This window comes from Globicephala melas, chromosome 3 (genome assembly GCF_963455315.2).
Source record: "Globicephala melas chromosome 3, mGloMel1.2, whole genome shotgun sequence".
Taxonomy (NCBI): Eukaryota; Metazoa; Chordata; class Mammalia; order Artiodactyla; family Delphinidae; genus Globicephala; species Globicephala melas.
Window position 1 is genome coordinate 154,829,232 of NC_083316.1, and position 22,150 is coordinate 154,851,381.

Genomic DNA, 22,150 nt, shown 5'->3' on the forward strand with positions numbered 1-22,150 from the left:
TAGTTTTGTTGAACTAAATGCATTACTGTTATGACATTTAATACTAAAAATAAAGAAAAAGGACAGAATAAGCTCCAAAAAATTCAAAGGAAAGAAATAATGAGGAGCAAAAAGTAATGAAATAAAGATAAAATAGAAACGATCAGTAAAGTCAAAAATTATTTATTAAATTTATTAAAAAGGCAAACCTCTGATAAGATTTATACAAAAAAAAAGACAAAAGTAAATTATTATTAGAAAAAATTCATGATTTCATTCAACAAATACATACTGGGACCTGGTGAGCTGAGATACAAGAGCAAACATGGCCAAGTCCTTCCCTCATGGAGCTAAGGGTAGAAAGCATTATTTAAACAGGACACAGAAAGCACTAAGATAAAGATCATTAAGACAAAGACTGATTACGAACTTCTGCTAGTAAAGAAAGAGAAAAGATAAGCTATAGACTGGCACACATATTAACTGATAAAGTATTCAATTCCTAATTATATATAGAAGTCTTACAAGTGAATAAGAAAAAGATAAACTATAACAGAAAAATGGATGAAGAATATGTCACAGAACACAAATACTCAACATATGAAGATGTTCAAGTCCACCAGTAAACAAGGAAGTGCAAATTAAAACCACAATGAGATACCATTTCTTAGGAATTTTGGTTCAGTTCCTGTTACTTGCCAAAGTAACATCAACTGACCTGAATCAACTATTAGTATAATTTGTATCAACTAATTTAATCAGCAATCTGGGACCACGTAGTAGACCTGAAGAAGCATATACTCTTAAACCCACTATTTCTACACCTATGAATACACCTAAAGAAATTCCCAAACAAGGCCCATGTGTATAAGGAAGTATGTACAAGAATATTCAGGTCTGGACTTCCTTGGTGGTGCAGTGGTTAAGAATCCGCCTGCCAATGCAAGGGACACAGGTTCAAGCCCTGGTCCAGGAAGATCCCACATGTTGTGGAGAAACTAAGGCCATGTGCCACAACTACTGAGCCTGCACTCTAGAGCCCATGAGCCACAACTACTGAGCCCTCGTGCCACAACTACTGAAGCCTGCACGCCTAGAGCCCATGCTCTGCAACAAGAGAAGCCACCTCAATGAGAAGCCCACGCACCACAACAAAGAGTAGCCCCCACTCACCACCACTAGAGAAAGCCCGTGTGCAGCAATGAAAACCCAACACAGCCAAAATTAAATAAATAAATTAAAAAAAAAAAGAATATTCAGGTCAGCATCATTCAAAAGGCAGCAAAAAGTCTGGAAACAACCTACAGGTCTATCAGCAAGAAAATAGTTAAATAAAGGTATAGCCATTGAAGGAGTATCAGAGTGCAGTTAAAAATGACTAGAGCTACACATCTCAACAAGGATTGAAAAAAATGCAAGCTGTGGAAAGGTATCTATAGTACAATACATATATATATGTATATATCAACTTTAAAGTGTGCAAAGCTAAACAATATTGCTCAGAGCTATGGATAAATGTGGTAAAGAGCAAGAAGAGCAGCACAGGAGCTAATGTAAAATTCAAGCTAGTGGCTCTCTGGTATGAAAGGAGGAAGATCTGATGAGGAGGGACACATCGAATTTCACATATGCAGTTTGTTCTGTTTCTTCAGCTGGACAGCAGGGTATGGAGGGTGTTTGCCCATTCTTCAGGCTGTTCAAAAATGTTACATATTCTGTTCTGTAGATAGGATTACAGTATCAAAATATACTTGCTTTAAGTAAAAAAAGGAAATGATAATGCTAAGTGTTGAAATAAAATTATAGCATGTAAGAGAAATAGGAGCTGGTTCTCTACAAAAAGTCTCAACAAATTTTAGAGGAAAAATACACAGATAAAGTTGGAAATGAGAAAGAGGATATAATGTAAAATGTTAAAATTATAGATGAACCTGGAAGAAATGGACAAATTCTTAGAAATGCACAACCTGCCAAGACTGAATCAGGAAGAAATAGAAAATATGAACAGACCAATCACAAGCACTGTGATTAAAAATCTTCCAACAAACAAAAGCCCAGGACCAGATGGCTTCACAGGCGAATTCTATCAAACATTTAGAGAACAGCTAACACCTATTCTCCTCAAACTCTTCCAAAATATAGCAGAGGGAGGAACACTCCCAAACTCATTCTACGAGGCCACCATCACCTTGATACCAAAACCAGAAAAGGATGTCACAAAGAAAGAAAACTACAGGCCAATATCACTGATGAACACAGATGCAAAAATCCTCAACAAAATACTAGCAAACAGAATCCAACAGCACATTAAAAGGATCATACACCATGATCAAGTGGGGTTTATTCCAGGAATACAAGGATTCTTCAATATACGCAAATCAATCAACGTGATACACCATATTAACTAATTGAAGGAGAAAAACCATATGATCATCTCAATAGACGCAGACAAAGCTTTCGACAAAATTCAACACTTTTTGAAAAAAAAATTTATGATAAAAACCCTGCAGAAAGTAGGCATAGAGGGAACTTACTTCAACATAATAAAGGCCATATATGACAAACCCACAGCCAACATCGTCCTCAATGGTGAAAAACTGAAAGCATTTCCACTAAGATCAGGAATAAGACAAGGTTTCCCACTCTCACCACTCTTATGCAACATAGTTTTGGAAGTTTTAGCCACAGCAGTCAGAGAAGAAAAGGAAATAAAAGGAATCCAAATCGGAAAAGAAGAAGTAAAGCTGTCACTGTTTGCAGATGACATGATCCTATACATAGAGAATCCTAAAGATGCTACCAGAAAACTACTAGAGCTAAAAAATGAATTTGGTAAAGTAGCAGGATACAAAATTAATGCACAGAAATCTCTGGCATTCCTATACACTAATGATGAAAAATCTGAAAGTGAAATCAAGAAAACACTCCCATTTACCATTGAAACTAAAAGAATAAAATATCTAGGAATAAACCTACCTAAGGAGACAAAAGACCTGTATGCAGAAAATTATAAGACACTGATGAAAGAAATTAAAGATGATATAAATAGATGGAGAGATATACCATGTTCTTGGACTGGAAGAATCAACATTGTGAAAATGACTCTACTACCCAAAGCAATCTACAGATTCAATGCAATCCCTATCAAACTACCACTGGCATTTTTCACAGAACTAGAACAAAAAATTTCACAATTTGTATGGAAACACAAAAGACCCCGAATAGCCAAAGCAACCTTGAGAACGAAAAACGGAGCTGGAGGAACCAGGCTCCCTGACTTCAGACTATACTACGGAGCTACAGTAATCAAGACAGTATGGTACTGGCACAAAAACAGAAAGATAGATCAGTGGAACAGGATAGAAAGCCCAGAGATAAACTCACACACTTATGGTCACCTTATCTGTGATAAAGGAGGCAGGAATGGACAGTGGAGAAAGGACAGCCTCTTCAATAAGTGATGCTGGGAAAACTGGACAGGTACATGTAAAAGTATGAGATTAGAACACTCCTTAACACCATAAAAAAAAATAAGCTCAAAATGGATTAAAGACCTCAATGTAAGGCCAGAAACTATCAAACTCTTAGAGGAAAACATAGGCAGAACACTCTATGACATAAATCACAGCAAGATCCTTTTTGACCCAACTCCTAGAAAAATGGAAATAAAAACAAAAATAAACAAATGGGACCTAATGAAACTTCAAAGCTTTTACACAGCAAAGGAAACCATAAACAAGACCAAAAGACAACCCTCAGAATGGGAGAAAATATTTGCAAATGAAGCAACTGACAAAGGATTAATCTCCAAAATTTATAAGCAGCTCATGCAGCTCAATAACAAAAAAACAAACAATCCAATCCAAAAATGGGCAGAAGACCTAAATAGACATTTCTCCAAAGAAGATATACCGATTGCCAACAAACACATGAAAGAATGCTTAACATCACTAATCATTAGAGAAAAGCAAATCAAAACTACAATGAGATATCATCTCACACCAGTCAGAATGGCCATCATCAAAAAATCTAGAAACAGAGCTTCCCTGGTGGCGCAGTGGTTGAGAGTCCGCCTGCTGATGCAGGGGACACGGTTTCGTGCCCCGTCTGGGAGGATCCCACATGCCGCGGAGCGGCTGGGTCCGTGAGCCATGGCCGCTGAGCCTGCGCATACGGAGCCTGTGTTCCGCAACGGGAGAGGCCACAGAAGTGAGAGGCCGGCATACCGCAAAAAAAAGAAAAGGAAAGAATAGAAAAAAACCAGACTCCACTTAACCCACTTGCTCTGTTACTCATTACTGTACGTTCTGTCTGTGAACTATACTCACTGTTGCCACAAAGGATACAACTGGCACTATTGGCAAACTTTGAATATGGAAACTTTATTAGAAAATAGTATTGTATCAATGTTAAATTTTCTTAATTTGCAAATTGAATCATAGTTATGAAGAGAATGTTCTTGTTCTTAGGAATAGCCACTGAAGTATTTAGGGGTAAGATGCATGATTATGTAACTTTTAAATACTTAGGTGGGGAAAGAGGTGGGGAGAGAATAAAACAAATGAAGTGAAATGTTAAAAAAAAACAAAAACAAATGGGACCTTATGAAACTTCAAAGCTTTTGCACAGCAAAGGAAACCATAAACAAGACCAAAAGACAACTCTCAGAATGGGAGAAAATATTTGCAAATGAAGCAACTGACAAAGGATTAATATCCAAAATTTACAAGCAGCTCATGCAGCTCAATAACAAAAAAACAAACAACCCAATCCAAAAATGGGCAGAAGACCTAAATAGACATTTCTCCAAAGAAGATATACAGACTGTCAACAAACATATGAAAGAATGCTCAACACCATTAAACATTAGAGAAATGCACATCAAAACTACAATGAGGTATCATCTCACACCTGTCAGAATGGCCATCATCAAAAAATCTACAAACAATAAATTCTGGAGAGGGTGTGGAGAAAAGGGAACACTCTTGCACTGCTGGTGGGAATGTGAATTGGTACAGCCACTATGGAGAACAGTATGGAGGTTCCTTAAAAAACTACAAATAGAACTACCATATGACCCAGCAATTCCTCTACTGGGCATATACCCTGAGAAAACCATAATTCAAAAAGAGTCATGTGACAAAATGTTCATTGCTGCTCTATTTACAATAGCCCAGAGATGGAAACAACCTAAGTGTCCATCATCAGATGAATGGATAAAGAAGATGTTGCACATATATACAATGGAATATTACTCAGCCATAAAAAGAAATGAAATTGAGCTATTTGTAATGAGGTGGATGGACCTAGAGTCTGTCATACAGAGTGAAGTAAGTCAGAAAGAGAAAGACAAATACCGTATGCTAACACATATATATGGAATCTAAGGGAAAAAAAAGAAAAAAATGTCATGAAGAACCTGGGGGTAGGATGGGAATGGAGACGCGGACCTGCTGGGGAATGGATTGGGGATATGGGGAGGGGGAGGGGTAAGCTGTGACAGGGCGGGAGTTGTGGCATGGACATATATACACTACCAAGCGTGGAATGGATAGCTAGTGGGAAGCAGCCGCATAGCACAGGGAGATCAACTCGGTGCTTTGTGAACACCTAGAGGGGTGGGAGGGGGGGTCGGGGGGAAGGGAGATGCAAGAGGGAAGAGATATGGGAACATATGTATATGTATAACTGATTCACTTTGTTGTGAAGCAGAAACTGGCACACCATTGTAAAGCAATTATACTCCAATAAAGATGTAAAAAAAAATTATAGATGAATACCATGCACAGTTGTAAATGAATACATTTTATGGCTCAAGAAAAGATAATTTAAAGCTAAAGGGCAAATGTACAATTGATATAACAAAAAGAAACTAAACAGATTAATAAATAAGGAAGAAATGTAAAAAGTTATTAGCAATCTACTCAAATTAAGGGATCAGGTCATTTTCTTTAGGTTTACTGGGTAAACAATTTCTGAAGAATTAAAGCTATTTTGGAGAAGGGGGGGGGAATGACACCATTTGAGGGTCACACTGGTTTAACCCTCATCCTGACTTGCAACAAAATGGCAACATTAAATACATTGATATTAGTTAACCATCCTGAAGTTCAGTTTTCTGGGTTTTCTGTAGTGGGGTTAATCATATTTGCCTCACAGGCTGTAAGGTTGAAATGGGGCAGCTAACAAATCCCCGGAGATCACCCAGCACAGTGCTGATCCACAGGGGCTCAAATGTCAGCTCCCTGCCTACACTAGATCATGGTCCAGGGAAGAGAAAAATTTTAAAAGAAAGCTATCAGAAGGACTTTTTCTTACTATTATTAAAACTAAGTGTCTTTCTAAACCAAGAGTGATTGATGCAACAATGGAAAAGTTCTAGATCCGATCCTTTGAAAAACCAGAGATAAACCTACTATCATTATTCTACATGGTTTTTGAAGTCCTAACCAGTCATTAAGAAGTGAAACAGAAATAAAAAACTATACTAAAAATAATTCAGTGAACACTTTAAGAATAAGAATTGGAGAGTGACAAGGGGAATAAATATTTGGAAATGACTACCACTTCTTTACAGCAGCAATTTCCAGTTGAAAAACAAGGAGGTAGTTCTATTAAAAAACAGAACTATAATTTTAATAGGAAATTGAAAGAACAACTATAAAACTTTACTGGGGGAATTCCCTGGTGATACAGTGGTTGGGACTCTGTGCTTCCACTGTTGTGGGCCTGGGTTCGATCCCTGGTCGGGGAACTAAGGTTCGATCCCGCAAGCCGCATGGTGCAGCCAAAAAACAAAAACAAACAAACAAACAAACAAAACCCCACCAAACAAACAACAGCAACACAAAACCCCAAAAGTTTATTGGGAAATATAAGATTTCTTTCCATGTCTGACTGGCTGACCACTAATCATCCTTCGTGAATCAGCTCACAGCTTAGGGTGTCCAGGAAACAAGAGGTGCTGGAACAGAGGATCGTGAAAGGCATCTGGGAAGGACTGAACAATGACCTCATGGTTTTTCATGTCATTACTCATACCTGACTATAAAATCCCTTCTAGGCATAAAAGTCCTCTTCATCTTCACAATCCCCCCTCAAAAGTGCAATAAAGAATTAGTGTCAATGATGAATAATGGAAGAATAAATGATGTTAATAGGCCAGAGTACTGGGACAGTGGATTAATTTCTTTTAATTCCCATCCCTTGTCTTTTTTTGTTAAAACACTGCTTGTATAATATAATACTGAGTGAAATATTAAAAATGCCTTAGTTTGGGTGTAATAGAACATACAAATTCAGAATGCTATTGGGGTAAGTTAAAAGATTTTTTTGATAACTGAGTTTTGGAGTTAAGACATATAAATTCCATAACAGATTAGATCCTAGACATTCCAGTAAACAGTTACTTACTGTAGGATATAAAGTCCTGCCTACTTCATTGGGCTCCTGTGAAAAATCAGTAACAAAAGGTTTTTAAAAATATTTTACAATTGGCCAAATGCTGGCAGAAAGTGAAATGTAATGTCTTGAACATGCCAATAGCTCTCTAAAATATTGGGGGGTTTAGGGAAAGGCACCCCTGCTCCCGTTCTTAAGCTACCAGATCCAATGAGTTCCTCAAAACAAGTAACAGCCACTAAACTGTCGTGTTCTCTGTATCCCCAGGCAACAGGTCTTTGCCACTTACTAGGTGCCAAGCACTGTGCTGGGCATGAGCAGTACAGCAAAACGGGCAAAAAATCTGGCTGTGCTCGTATGGTGCTTACAGCCCAGTGCAGCACCAGCAGAAGGTGGAGAATAATTAAATGCTGAATGTAGGTACACGTGGATGAACAAATATGAAGGTGGTTGAAGAAATGTGCAATGTTTAGCTAGAAGAGCTGCCTCAGTAGGCACATGGTGACTGGCCCTGAGGACCAGAAGCTGCTCAGCTGTGTGTAACCTATGCTGTTCCTCCTCACTGGAGAAGTGTGAGCAGAGACTGCACGGTCAGATGCTGAAGGGAACAACAGGACACACAAGCACAGTGGGGAGCTGTCCATCTATGCCAAATAGAGAGAGAAGAAAAATCATGGGGAGGAGGATCCAGGGAGGCACAAACTGCCACAAGAAAGGAGTGCCACATGCACGTGGGGACAAATATGGCAACAAGGTATTGAGGTGAACATGAAGGGAAAAGATGCTCGTTTCTCAGTCCACAGGCCTGGCGCACGTGCTGTGTTCCTCCCAATGCCTCCCACATGCAGCATGCTTACCAAGACAGAAGCCTCCCAGGGAGTCCTCCGGCATCCATTCTTCCCCCTTTCCCAGCTGGGAAAACATATCTGGCTTGGGTCCTAAGAGTCCTGTTTTTGAGGGGAAAAAAAAATGGGCCATATCTGTTCATACCAGAGATAAAATCATTGCAAGGATTAGGTATGGTCCATAGAACTTCCTGGAAAAGGTGACCTGATAGGGGCCCAGGGTACACAACAGTTCCCAGAAGGAGGAAAAGATGGTTTGGGCCTGACACAGAGAATCTGTTCCCGTCTTCCTCTCTGCTGGAAGGGAGGGAGGATTCGACCTCTAGTCACCTTTGAGACATCTGCACTTAGACTCCAAAGAGCCCTGTGCCCAGGACACAAAGGATAGGCACTGAGATAACATCCTCAGAACAGCTCACTCCCAACCCAAACTTCTGTATGGAACCAGTTTACGGGTCCCAAAGAAATCTCCAAATATGAAGATGAGACTTCAGAGGCTCCCACTTACCCAGGGACACCAGGTTGCTGTAGTTCTCCAGCATTACATCCCTGTACAGGGCTCTTTGAGCAGGGCTCAGCTGCGCCCATTCATCCTGGGTGAAAAGCACGGCCACATCCTTGAAGGTCACTGATTCCTGTAAGGGCAAACCCATCCCCGTTGACTGGTGGCTACTCCCTCACATGACTCTCTGGGAAATGCTGTGACCGTCTGCAGGGCTGTTAGCACAGAAAGGGGATGGTGTTCTGTAACAAGGGAAGCACTTCCTCAGGGTTTCCTAGGGGTCAAGTTTTATCAGACTTCGTTCCCCTGAAGAAAAATACCTTGTGGAGAGGACAGGCCTCCTCAGCACTGGGACTTCACACTGGCTGTTCATCTTGCCCAAAACATTTTCTCCCATCTCCATCAATCTGCACAGCCCTGCCTGTACCCCCACTCCTATGACCAATCCTACCCAGGTCTTGGCTTCAGCATTACCTCTTCAGCACCCCTCCTCAACTGCTCCCATATCACCTGTGCAGGGCCATCCAAGCACTGTCCCACTTGCTGAGTTTTGGTTTACTTTTGGTTTCCCCCACTAGACTGTTAACTCCAAGAAGCTATGGACCATTTCCACATCTCCCTTGTCTTCCCATCATGTCTTCTAGAACATGGCCCATGTACCCAGCACCTGTTACAAATGTATTACTCAGCAACTCCTGCTTTTCTTCAGCTGAACCCAACACACATACACGGTTCCCATGGAAACAGTCCTTCTGGACAATGTGACCTTGTTCCCTCTGATCACAGCTAGTACCTTCTGTGGAAACACTTGGCTGAGAGGCCAAGAGAGCTGGTGTGAACTGAGAAGGAAGAGTTAAGTAGAAGCCCAGAGAAGAAAGGCAAGGGTCCAAGAGAAAGGACTTTTAGATTATTCTAGACCCCACTTGCCTAGCTGAAGTACAGGTGCATTTTGGCCTTTGGATTTTGGGCAATATCCCAGTATCCTTCCAATAAAGACCTGCTTTTGCTTAAGGTAGTCTGAATTAGGTTTCTGTTACCTGCACCCAGAGCCTTGCACAAAGTAGGCTGAACCAAGGAACATTTGTTGGACTGAACCCATGAATCAATCTGTCAGGGAACATTGTTCACCCTTCTTTCATGGGCATAGATCTAATACCTGGCACATTTTACATCCCTAATACAGGTCTGCTGAATGGCAACCAAAATTATGGCAGCCTGTAAACACAAGATCATTGTGTGACACCAACAATGAATTTGAGGAAAAGGCTAGGGAAGAGAAATATCACAGTGGACTGGCACCGTGAAGACAGGTTTCAAAACAAAAGTGGTGCCTGAGATGGGTTCTAAAGGACAAGCTAGAAACCAAGGAGAAGGGTGAGCAACCAGTGAGCTGGGACTGGGTTGACATGGCACTTTCAATCGGCTGCTCAGCCCTTCCAGTGATTTCTGCCACAGATTCCTGCCCTGGACAGGTTTAAGTGTGAATGAATTAGAACAAATTTACCAAATTCATCAGAATTTGTACACTCAAATGAACGTTGTCTCCTTCAAAGTGGAGTCCATACCCTTATTCTAATGAAGTTAGCACTGCTCAAAGCTTTTCAGTAATTTATTGAAATTGAAAACATACCGCTTGAATGATTTCATTTGTACCCAATATTCCTCTGAAGTAAAAAGCCAAATATAATTTTTTTTTAAAGCCCAGTAAATCCCACCTTTCTAAGAAAGCATTCCAATTTCTCTCTTCTATCACTCCTATGTTAGGTACTGCCTTTACCACTTTAGACTCTTATTTTACTTGCTAGTGGAAAGAGTGCAGGTTTCCACTTTGGACCAACCTGGGTTTCACTTCCAGTTGTGTCACTTAGGTGAGCTTTAGCAAGTTCTTGAGCTCTGACACCCACCAGGATGTGCCCAAGATGGGGGGGGGGGGCAGGAGCGGGTCAGGCTCCTGAGTGAGACTGGACTGGGAGAAAAGCTCCTGGTCAGGGTAAAGAAACAGGCCCACCCTCCTCAACTACTACATTCAAATCTCCTAAGGCAATTTAGAGGGGGAAGCCCACAGCAATCCCTCACTCACCTGGACCACGGTTGGCAGGCACCTGACTGCCATTCCTTCTTCTCTGATGAGCCTCAGGCTGGTAACACCTTCTACTGTTTATGAGGAGAGGACTGGGTCAAAAGATACCACACAGCAGTCCAGAGTGGGGCTTTGAGCATTCACACCCTGGGAATCCTCCAATACTCCAGGTAGTGAATTCTTAGTCCCTATTTGCTCCCAATCCTCTCTCCTCCTGGAGGGTCTTTCTGATGGCCTCCCCTGTAAAGGGAATAGCTCACCTTGCAGCTACTCCCAGCATCCCCCACCAATTTTCCCCCTAGCAATCTGAGTCAGATCCTCCATATCTTCCCTTCTGTATTTAAATACTTTGACTTTTCTTGAAGAAAGCATCCTCCAGCCCGTTTTCACACTTTCTACACACTCTCCAGCCTTTTGCCCTTAAATTATGCTGAGAGATCTCAAGAAAAGTGTGTCTCCTGCCTGGACGGCTGCCTAATCCTTGGGCGGGGAGTGAAAGAAGTAGAGAAGGAGGGTCGTCTTCTTTCTCCTAGAAAAGAAGCTAAGAAGGCTGGATTTTCATTGTCGAGACGTCTCTCAAGGCCATGCCGTTCTCTGGCCTCAAGCCTCTCCTCCTCTGGCGCCCAGTTTGGGAGACCTGGAGTCAAAGGTGGGAGAGAAGCTATGTATTTGTGCGGGGTGGGGGTGGGAGTGGGCGTTGGGCGCCACGAATGTTAATCGTACAACCCACCCTCCCGCCCTCTGCCAGGTCCCCTGGGAAGCTGCTTCAGGGGCTGCGCAGCTGCTGACCCGGCCTCAGCGAGTTCCGGATACTGTGATCCGGACCACACCGGGAGCATCTACCACAGAGCGTAAATGGGCTTCCCGGAGTCGTTTCCAAAACACACGCCAGAGGCCCTGACCGCATCCTTTTCCACATGCACCCGCAGATTCGGACCCTAAACCCGAGAGCTCACACCTGGCCTTTTTGTCTTTGGAATCAAACCTTAGCCATACGTCCCGGGAAGTTTGGGGCATCAGATTACCGTCCTTCAGAACGGACCACGACCCAGACCTACTCGGTTTTCATCCGCCCTTCCCACCGGGCTCCACCACCCCAAGGCTGCTCCCGCTCTCCCGATGCGGCTTCGGCCACCGTGTCTAGTCACCACTGGGTTGCCCTTCGAGGAGCCTCTGCCCGCGGCGAGAGACCGCCACCGCCACATCGCAGGCAGAACACAATGAAGTGGAGTCTGCAGTCCGATTCCGAACTGCGCTTGCGCGTTGCCGGGAGACCCGCCGAGCCGGATTCCCTCAAGTCAGAGAGCTGCAGCGCTTCTGCTTCGCAGACTCCACTTCCCAGAGGGCGAATCGGCGGCAAGCGCCCGCACCAGCGCCGGGCGGAGAAACTGTTACTGCGCGCCTGAGCAGATTAGGGCCCCGCCGCTCAGCACCCCCACCCCCCACCCCACCCAGGCCAAGGGGGTTTCCTTGAAGAAACTACATTTCCCAGGGACCTCGGCGGAGGCGTCACGGTTCCGTAGGCAGGTAACCACCCGCGCGCTAACCCGCACGTGAGGATTTGGTTCCGTTTGGGTCAGACTAGGGAAGGCAGAGACCAACGAAAAGTTAACAAAGGGATGAGGAAGGTCAGTCCGAGGAAGTGGCACCTGATCCGGTGAGTAGAGCTGATCCAGGACGGCCCCCAAGGACTCAGAAGCAGGCGACAAGTCGAAAAGGGGCGTTCCTGAGGGAGGACCGCGCGGAGATGACTTGAGAAGGCAGCGGGACTGTGCCTCGGCCACGGGGATGCAAAAAAGCTAACAGTGTGGTCTGGCGTTCGTGCTGGGGCGTGGTTCGGGCGATGAGTGGGGCCCGGGGACCGGGAGGACGGAGATGCGGGCAGAAGGCCTGCGGACCAGTGAGGAGGCTGCTGCGGCAGTTCAGGACCCAGCGGATAGTGGCTGGGACTAGAGTGGTGGCCACGGGACCAAGGGCACGGCGCGAGAAACGTCGACAGGTAGAATAAACTTGGTTCTCCACGACTTATCAGGAGGAAGGAGCTGGATGCCAAGGAGTCTGTCTTGTACAACTGGGTGGTATTTATTTTTGTGGACAGTATTTTGCGGAGGCGGGCAAGGATGAGGTAAAATATAGAAAGATCCGACTGGAGATACTTAGTTGCCTTTGAATTTTCACGGAGCTCGGGAAGGAAAGATGAGAAAGTTTTAACTTTGTCGGTGGCGGAAAAAAAGCCAAGAATGGACCTCTGAGCAGTGTCAGTGACTTTACTTACGTAACACTATGGCATTCTGTTTTGGCTTTTACTTAAGATTTCATTCTATAGACAATTTTGGAGCATTTATGTGTCAGGCATTGTTCTAGGGGCTGGAGAAATAGTGAAACCCTGAACTTATGCAGGTGGAATTCTACTAGAGGGGGTACTCAATAAACAGAAAGTATTGATGAGGTAGTGATGACACACTGAGGCTGTGTTACGGTTTAGAGTGTGACGGGGGTGGGGAGGTGGGAATTATTTTCAGCAGCGTTTTGAGAAGTTCTCTTTGAGGAGGTAACATTTGAGCAGAGATTTGAATGTAGTGAGGAAGGAAACCATGTGCATATCTGGGAAGAGAACAGAAATGCTGACCAGAGATAGAAGTGTGCTTGGTGAGCCTGTGGTTTAGCAAGGCCAGTGTGACAGGAGAGGGCATAGTGAACAAGGGAGAGTGGGAGAGGAGGTTGGAAGGGTAATTAGAGGGCTTGAAGGACATCGTAAAAAGTTTGCATGTATTCTCTTGTGACAGAAAACCACTGAAGGGGTTTGAGCAAAAGAGTGGCTTGGCTGAACACATTTTGACAGAATCACTGGTCCGCTGTGGGGCGAACAGGCTGTGGTGCGGCTAGAGGGAATACAGGGAAACCAGTTAGGAGGCTGTTACACCAGTGGGGGTGGGGTGGGGGGAAGAGAGAGCCTCCTACAATTATATCACCTTCCTACAAGGCATTTGCTTTGAGAGCCTAAGATAATTAAGGGTTGTGGATGCCATGCTAAGGAGTTTGGATATTGTTCTGTTTTCAGATATATAAGGATAATAATAATAAAATATTTATTGAGCACTAAATATGTGTTGGGCACTTTCATAAGCACTTTACATTAGTATTGAATGTAATCCAAAGCTATGAGGTTTGCACTGTTAACAAATAAGAAAACTGAGACAGTGATATATTAAGTGCCTTGCCCAAGGTCTCATGTCTAGTAAGTGGGACCAGGAGTCCTGCTCCTGCTGATAGAGGAAAGGTGCAGAAGTTTCCTCCTGACTTGTTGCCCAGAATGGCTGAGCACTGACATACAAGGGCCCAAAGCTTCCAAAACTCCTGAAAAAGTAGTGAAACCTTCTACTGACCCATTTATCTGACCCATTTCTCCTGCTGCTCCCTCTAAGTGTTAATATTTTACCAGTTTGGGGTTATTGCATCCATCTTAGGCTTCAATACATTTTATTCTTCCTATCCCCCTTGTCTTCTGCCTTCTTTTGAGCCTTTAATTTTGCTACTGTCTTTATAATCTTCCATCTGTTTTCTACCCATCTCTCTGCCTCCTTCTTCCCCTCCATTTCTGTCTCGAGATCAGGTGGGGAACAAGAATATACATGAAGAGAAAGGAAGAAGCTGGATGCAAGGGAGAGACATTATTTAAAATCTTAAGTTTCTGAGGTTACAATTAATTCAGTGTTTCATTCCTCCTTAGTCCTTGCCTTTTCTAAACCCATAGAGGTCCTGTAGCCCAAAGAAACCAAACTGCTCAAATTCCAAACACTCAGAGTCCATGGGGAACCTCCTCCATTGCCACCCACAGATATCTTCTGTACCCATCGTTTCTTGATTCCCACCTCTCCCAGTGGAAAGTTTCCTTCCTCCTGTTGAAAAAAGATCCCTGCAGCCTCCACCTGTGCCCCAAATCTTATTTTCCCACTTTGAGCTGCACATCCCCTCCTTTCTGCACCTTCAGACTCTCCCATGCAGTGATAAACATGCTCAGTTCTTCTACCTTAAATCATACAAATGCTCTTGGCAGATTATTCGTTGGCTAAATCAACACCTTTCTCAATCCCCCCTTTTCCTTGCCTACCTCCTCTATAGAGGCTGGAAGAGCTAAGTACTTATTTTTTTCAGCCTCCTTTGCTCCTAGCCTCCATGCAACACAGCTGTGGTCAGTGAGGTTTAGGCAGAAGTCTGCTGAGGGGCTTCTGGGAAAACCTTTTCTGATAAAAGGCAGAGATGTTGCTGGTGCTACACACCCCCTTTCTTCCTGCTCTGAATGCAGATATTTTACCTGAAGCTATAGGAGCTGTCATGTGACATGATGAAAAAGTCATGAAACTCAAAGCATTGAATTATTTTGTGTGAACCAATGCCAACCACCTCCAGATTTGTTATGGGAGAAAAACAAATCCCTATTTGCTTGTAAGCCATTGTTATCTGGGCTTTCTATTATTTGTAGCCAAAAGCTCTTCTGATATATACACCCTCTCTCAACCACAATCTCTCTCTAGTTATCTTCCTAAATCTCTCCTTTCTCAAACTACTAAGTCCTTTCAACCTTTAAGTCACTCTTCAACCCACTGAAATTTACAGAGGTTATCAATAACCAAAACCAAAGGCCATTTTCTATTTTTATCTTACTTTAATCCTCTGTGGCATTTGAAAATATGAAATATTCCTATCCCTATGCTAAAATTCTTTTTTCTATGCCACCACCTTCTCCTGATTTTTGTTTTTCATTTTTCTTTTGCCTGTTGTTTCCCCTCAGCTTCTACTGATGACGCCTTCCACTTACTGCATTCAAAGACAGTACTCCCAGAAAACCCTTTATCACTGCCCCTTCTACTTATTCTACTGCCTATCAGGAATCTTCACTTGGATACCCACAGACTCATAAAATACCCCCAGACCAAACTCATCATTGCCCCACAAAGTCAGTCAACGTTCTATGTTAATTATGGCACCCATCCACCCAAATAAATTCAAGTGCTCACATTTAATTGATTACATTACCTAGATTCTGCCTTATTATTGCTTGAATTCTTCCCTTCCTCTCCCATCCCACTGCCAGTTTCTCGGTTCAGCCCTTGGAAAACAAAACAATCTTATGCAGTTTGATTTCCTAATCATATTTATCACCTATTTAGCACTTATTAAATGTGTATAAAATAAATTGCCTTAACTATTCTCATAACTATAGATCTATAAAATCTTTCTCTATGATTGTTTTGAATATGTTGTGAGTAGCAAAGATTTTGTTAATATGTCAAATTTTCATGTCTGTTAGTGTTCAGCCTCTTCTGCTTTCCACTTTGATAGAGTACAACACAAAGATGTATTTGAATCCTGTGTACTCAAAGACTATATTTGTTATATTGTTTTCTAAGTAATTAGCTTATTTAACAATAGTTTAATGACTGTTAATTGAGAACTTAAAACAGCATGCTATTGCATTAAGATTTGCACAATTATTCTACCATCTGGTAGCAAGCAGCCAATATTTCAGAGGAGAAAATAACAGGGAGAGGGGGAAGGACATGGAGGGATAATAGAAGTTGGCAGAGGTAGAGAATTTTGACTCAAAACATTCAGGAAAACCGGATTATGGAATAGGAGCATCTAGATAACATATATAACATGGTGAAAAATCAAGCATATTTATGTTTGTAGCATTTTAGATCTTATAGGGATCTTGGAGCCTTCTAAATCTAAAATCCCTCATTTACCAAATAAGGACACTGGGACCTGGTGAAAGTAGGTGACTTGTCCAAGTTAGTGGCAGATCAGGACTACATACCAGGTCTTTGGGCTATCCAGTTAAGCACTCTCACATTTCCTCTCCAGTGTGAAGTCTCTGATGTCCAAAGGAGAATCTGCAGTATAATACAATAGAACTTATCTTCAGCATGAATCTTCATTGCTTAGAACATTAGCTACTTAAACCTTCTGGTATAAAGTTTTACTTTCTGAATCAAGATTTCTCCACTTTTATATGGTTTCTCTGCAGTGCTCTGTATTTTCTGATATGGTATATTATACTTCAACTAAAAGATTACTACAATCGTTACGTTTATTAGGTTTCTACATCACATGACTGATCTGATTATCACTGAAGAGTTCATCACGGTGAAGGATCCCATGGAAGCTTCCCTCACGTATGAGTTCTCTGATGCCGTGTAAGATTTGTACTCCGACTGAAGGCTTTTCCACATTCATTACACTGATAGGGTTTCTCTCCTGTATGAGTTCTCTGATGCACTATAAGGGATGAATTCTTAATGAAGGCTTTTCCACACTGATTGCATTCATAGGGCTTCTCACCAGTATGAATTCTTTGATGCTCAATAAGGTATGCACTCTGGCTGAAGGCCTTTCCACATTCACTGCATTCATAAGGCTTCTCTCCAGTATGAGTAACCTGATGTACAGTAAGGGATGATCGCCCAGTGAAATGTTTCCCACATATCATACACTCATAAGGTTTCTCTCCAGTATGAATTCTCCGATGCTGAGTAAGAGATGAATTCTTACTGAAAGCTTTCCCACACTGATTACATTCAAAAGGTTTTACTCCAGAATGAAGTCTCTGATGCTCTATAAGGTATGTACTTTGGCTAAAGGATTTCCCACATTTGTTACATTTGTAGGGTTTTTCTCCAGTATGATTTCGCTGATGCAGGGTAAGAGCTGAGCTCTTACTAAAGGCTTTTCCACATTCACTACACTCATAGGGTTTTTCTCCAGTATGGCTTCTCTGATGTACAGTAAGATGCATACTTTGACTGAAGGCTTTTCCACATTCATTACATTCATAGGGTTTTTCTCCTGTATGAGTTCTTTGATGCACTGTGAGATTCATACTTTGGGTAAAAGCTTTACCACATTCATTACATTTGTACGGTTTCTCTCCAGTATGAATCCTTTCATGCTGAATAAGGGATGAATTCTTGCGGAAAGCTTTTCCACACTCTTTACATTGATATGGTTTCTCTCCAGTATGAGTTCTTTGATGAACAGTAAGATTCATGCTCTGACTGAAGGTTTTCCCACATTCGTTACATTTGTAAGGTTTCTCTCCAGTATGAATTCTTTGATGTACGGTAAGCGAGGAGCGTTCAATGAAGTGCTTCCCACATACATTACAGTTATAGGGTTTCTCCCCTGTATGAGTCCTCTGGTGCTTAAGGAGGGATGAACTCTGGCTGAAGGTTTTCCCACACTCATTACATCCATAGATTTTCTTTCCTGCAAACATTCTTTGAGTTTTAACTAATTCAGCATTTTGTTTAGTGTCTTTTCCATGTGAATTCCAACTGTGAGGACTTTTCCCCACAGGAATAGTTTGTTGTGTATCAATGATTGAACCCTGACTGAAACATCTTTCAAATTCATTACCTCCACATGTCCTTCTCACAGTGAGGGTTTCCTTATGGGTAATGTGCACTTGGCCCAGATGTCTATCCTGGTTTTTCTGTTGCCCCTCTAACCAATTATCAGGTTCCCAGGTTTCCCCTAAAGAAGAATGCCAGAGACCTTCTCTTTCCATTATTACCCCATAAGATAAATCTTCAGTAATTAGGGCTTTGTAGTTGACTCTTTGGTTTCAAGTCTTATCTCCCAGTCTGAAAAAAATAAAAATTCAAATATATATTGGTTTCTGTGCTGAAAACTGTATAAGGCAGGAAGAAGAGAATGAAACTGAGAATAACTATAGGGCACATCTGAGAGCTTTCAAAGATGTCCCTATAATTAGGAAGAGAATTGGAAGGGAGGGAAAAACAGTGAGCCATCCATAAATAACAGGGAAACTAGAAGCAGGGTAAGCAGAGGAAAGAGTGAGCCTATGCAGGAGGCTGCATAGGAGTATGCAGGAGGCTGCATATGCAGTATCTGCATAGGAGCCTATGCAGATACTGAAATCACTGACCACTGGACAAGACTAAATAATGAAGATCGAACTAAGGGAAGATATACAGATGAGCTGGGATTGGGAGAGGCAGATCACAAAGCCCTGGAACATTTATCTGGTACTCCTACCAGCAGTTTCTTCCCTCCCGAAGGCTGCCTATAATTCTGATACTAAATCTTCATAAAATATCACAGTGTAACACACTGAAAAGATTGTTTACCCTAGAGTCAGACAAACGTGGGTTTAAACACTGGCTGTTAATCACTTATCATCTTAAGTAGTTGTTTCTCTGAGTCTGAGTTTTCAGAGATATAAAATGAGGATAAAATAATCTGATAAGGATTAAGTAAATTAATGTATATAAACTATGCTTAGGGAACATACTTGTCTGGAACATAAAATACCAGAACATACTTGAAACTTAAACTCTCAAGGGAGGATGGCAAAATCTAAAAGCTCCTCTGCTCCACAAGGAGCATGTGATTTTCTCACTCTCTTTAGGTAAGAGAGTCCTAAAGGGCCCTACCCTTTCCTAAATATCCATTCCTTACAGATATGAACTAGTGGCAGAGGCAGGTAGGGGAGAATCTGTTGAACTGTTTGAGATGGGCTGGAGGAAAGGCCTTGTAGCCACTCAGACTTTATTTTCTCAGATCCCATTTCTTATCCCAGACAAAACATCCTGGAGGCAGAGAGGCAGAGGACAGGGACTACAATCCAAGAATCACCTTGTCAGCTTGATCAAAATGATCAACACTGAATCAACAGACCAAAGGTCTGTGGGCAGGAGGTTTACTATGAAGCAAAAGATACACATGAACTGGACTTCCTCCTTCCAATCTGACCTGGTTACATAAAACAGAAAAAGTGGAAAGCCAAGCAGGCTCCACCTGTAAAACACACACACCACCAAATAACCCCTCCTGCCCCACTTCACTCTATCATATCCAGCTATCCAACTGAAGTTCTTTGAGATCATTCCAAGTGCTACCCAGTAAACAACATAAAGGACATGGGACATCTATTCACATTGTTAGACAAATACAATGTCCAGACAGACAAAACTATTCAAAGATGAATGACACACAGAAAATATCAAATTTGCAAACTAGGTAGAGGTTCAAGAAAATTTTAAAATAATAAAAGCAGGAGAACAAGGGGTTGGGGAGAAAGCATTAAAACCAAATGGGAGAATAAACATTGGAAGAATAAATGCTTCCAGTCATCAAAAGATGTGAAAAAAACAAAAAGATGTAAAAAAAAAAAAAAAGTTATATACTGGGAGAAGGGATTTGCAACACATGACCCAAAAAGAGCTCTAGAACTTAGACTTGGAAAACAATATCTGTTTAACACTAAGCCCACTAGAAAAATGGACAGAAGACTTGAATAGACACTTAAGAAAAGGAAACCTGGGGACTTCCCTGGTGGCGCAGTGGTTAAGAATCCGCCTGCCAACACAGGGCACATGGGTTTGAGCCCTGGTCTGGGAAGATCCCACATGCTGTGGAGCAACTAAGCCCGTGCACCACAACTACTGAGCCTGCACTCTAGAGCCTGTGAGCCACAACTACTGAGCCCACATGCCACAACTATTGAAGCCTGTGCGCCTAGAGCCCGTGCTCTGAAACGAGAAGCCACCACAATGAGAAGCCCACGCACCGCAACGAAGAGGAGCCCCTGCTCGCCGCAACTAGAGAAAGCCCATGCACAGCAACGAAGACCCAATGCAGCCAAAAATAAAAATAAATAAATAAATTTATTTTAAAAAAAGAAAAAGAAAAGGAAACCTGAATAGGGAGTAAACATAAGCAAAGATGCCAATCCAACAGTAACCAGGAGAAGGTTGAGTAAAGCCTCAGTGAGATACTATTACCACATCCACCTGAGAAACAAAATTCAAAAATTCAAACTGACAGCCTCAGAATTTAGAAAGATGTGCAGTATGGGGAACTTCACATACTGCTGGTAGGAGTGTAATTTTGTTCAAGTATTTGAAAAACAGTTTAGCACTACCTAGAATGCAGAACAGGCACACAGACTATAAGATTTAGCAAATCCACTAGTAGGTCCATACACTTAGGTAAATCTATATTGTAAAGGTTCACCATGATTCATAATTTTTAAAGTAGCATTGTGTACAATAGCAAAAAACTGGAAACAACCCAAATGTCTACCAACAAGAGAAAGGATAACTAAATTGTCAAATACTTATAACAAGAGAAATGAAAACAGTGAATGTTACGGATTTCATGTCTGCTTCTCCCCAAAATTCATATGTTGAAGCCTAATCCCCAGTGAGACAATATTAAGAAGTGGGAGTCTTTGGGTCATGAGGGTAAAGCCCTGATAAGATTAGTGCCCTGATAAGAAGTGGCACACATGAGGGAACTTGCTCTATCCTGTGAACCAGGAGGAGGGCCCTCACCAAAAACCCATCCATGCTAGCACCCTGATCTCAGACTTCCAGCGTCTGGAACTATGAGAAATAAATGTCTGATAAATTCAGTCACCTGGTCTTTGGTATTATGTTATAGCAGCCTGAACTGCTTAAGACAGTAAACATTAATAAACTAGAGCCACACATATCAATATAAATGAATAATTTAAGCAAAGTCACAGAAAAATAAATACAGTAAGAGTCCATTTAGATAAAGTTTAAAAACAGACTATAACTAAATATATTGTTCATCTGTGGATAGCAATACTATAAAGAAAAGCAAGGGAAGGGAGTTATCACAGAAGTGAGAACAGTGGTTATGTCTTGGGTAGAGGAAGAGGATGGGAATGAGGAGGTGCATATAAAGCTACTAGGGTACTAGCAGTGTTCCGTTTCTGAATCTGAATCTGGGTTCTGGTGCCTGGGTGTTTTCTTTTGTTATTATTCATTCATTTTTATCATCATGAACTATAAAAAAAGCAGTACAATTAAGACAACAACTTTGGAGCCGGACCGCCTGGCTCCATCACTGTTAGCTGTGTGACCCTGGGCAGATTACTTAACCTGTCCTGTGCTCCAGTTTCCTCATCTGTTAAATGGTACCTATCTAGTGTTGATATGTGAACAATAATTAGTTGATATTTATAAAGGGCTTAGAAGACTAGGCAGGTTTTTGCTAAGTAGTACCCATATTTTACACATTCTTCTGTATATATGACATTTCAAAAAACAAATGAGAAGAACAACAAAATATTTTCTAGTTTGGAAAATACTGATCATTTTAAGTTGAAACATATACTGCAGAAAACTTAATAGTAAGGGTTCAGTATATCTTCATGGAATTTAGAGACCTAACTTAAAAAGTTACCTCTGAAGATTTGTTGCTTAAGAAAAAGAAAAAAAATAGACTGCCCTACAAATTTTTTTAAAACTGGCCTAAGTGATCTCTCCAAGAACATGGGATGGCGAA

The 22,150-nt window shown here is 41.8% G+C and overlaps 1 protein-coding gene across 1 annotated transcript in view; it reads right to left on the minus strand.

Annotated features, from left to right (window-relative positions):
* ZFP2 (ZFP2 zinc finger protein) overlaps positions 1–22,150 on the minus strand; it is a 52,373-nt gene that overhangs the window by 13,218 nt on the left and 17,005 nt on the right. Inside the window, 1 exon segment of the mRNA XM_070045293.1 lies at positions 16,957–18,453. Coding sequence (XP_069901394.1) covers positions 16,957–18,377 — 1,421 coding nt within the window. The 5' untranslated portion in view covers positions 18,378–18,453.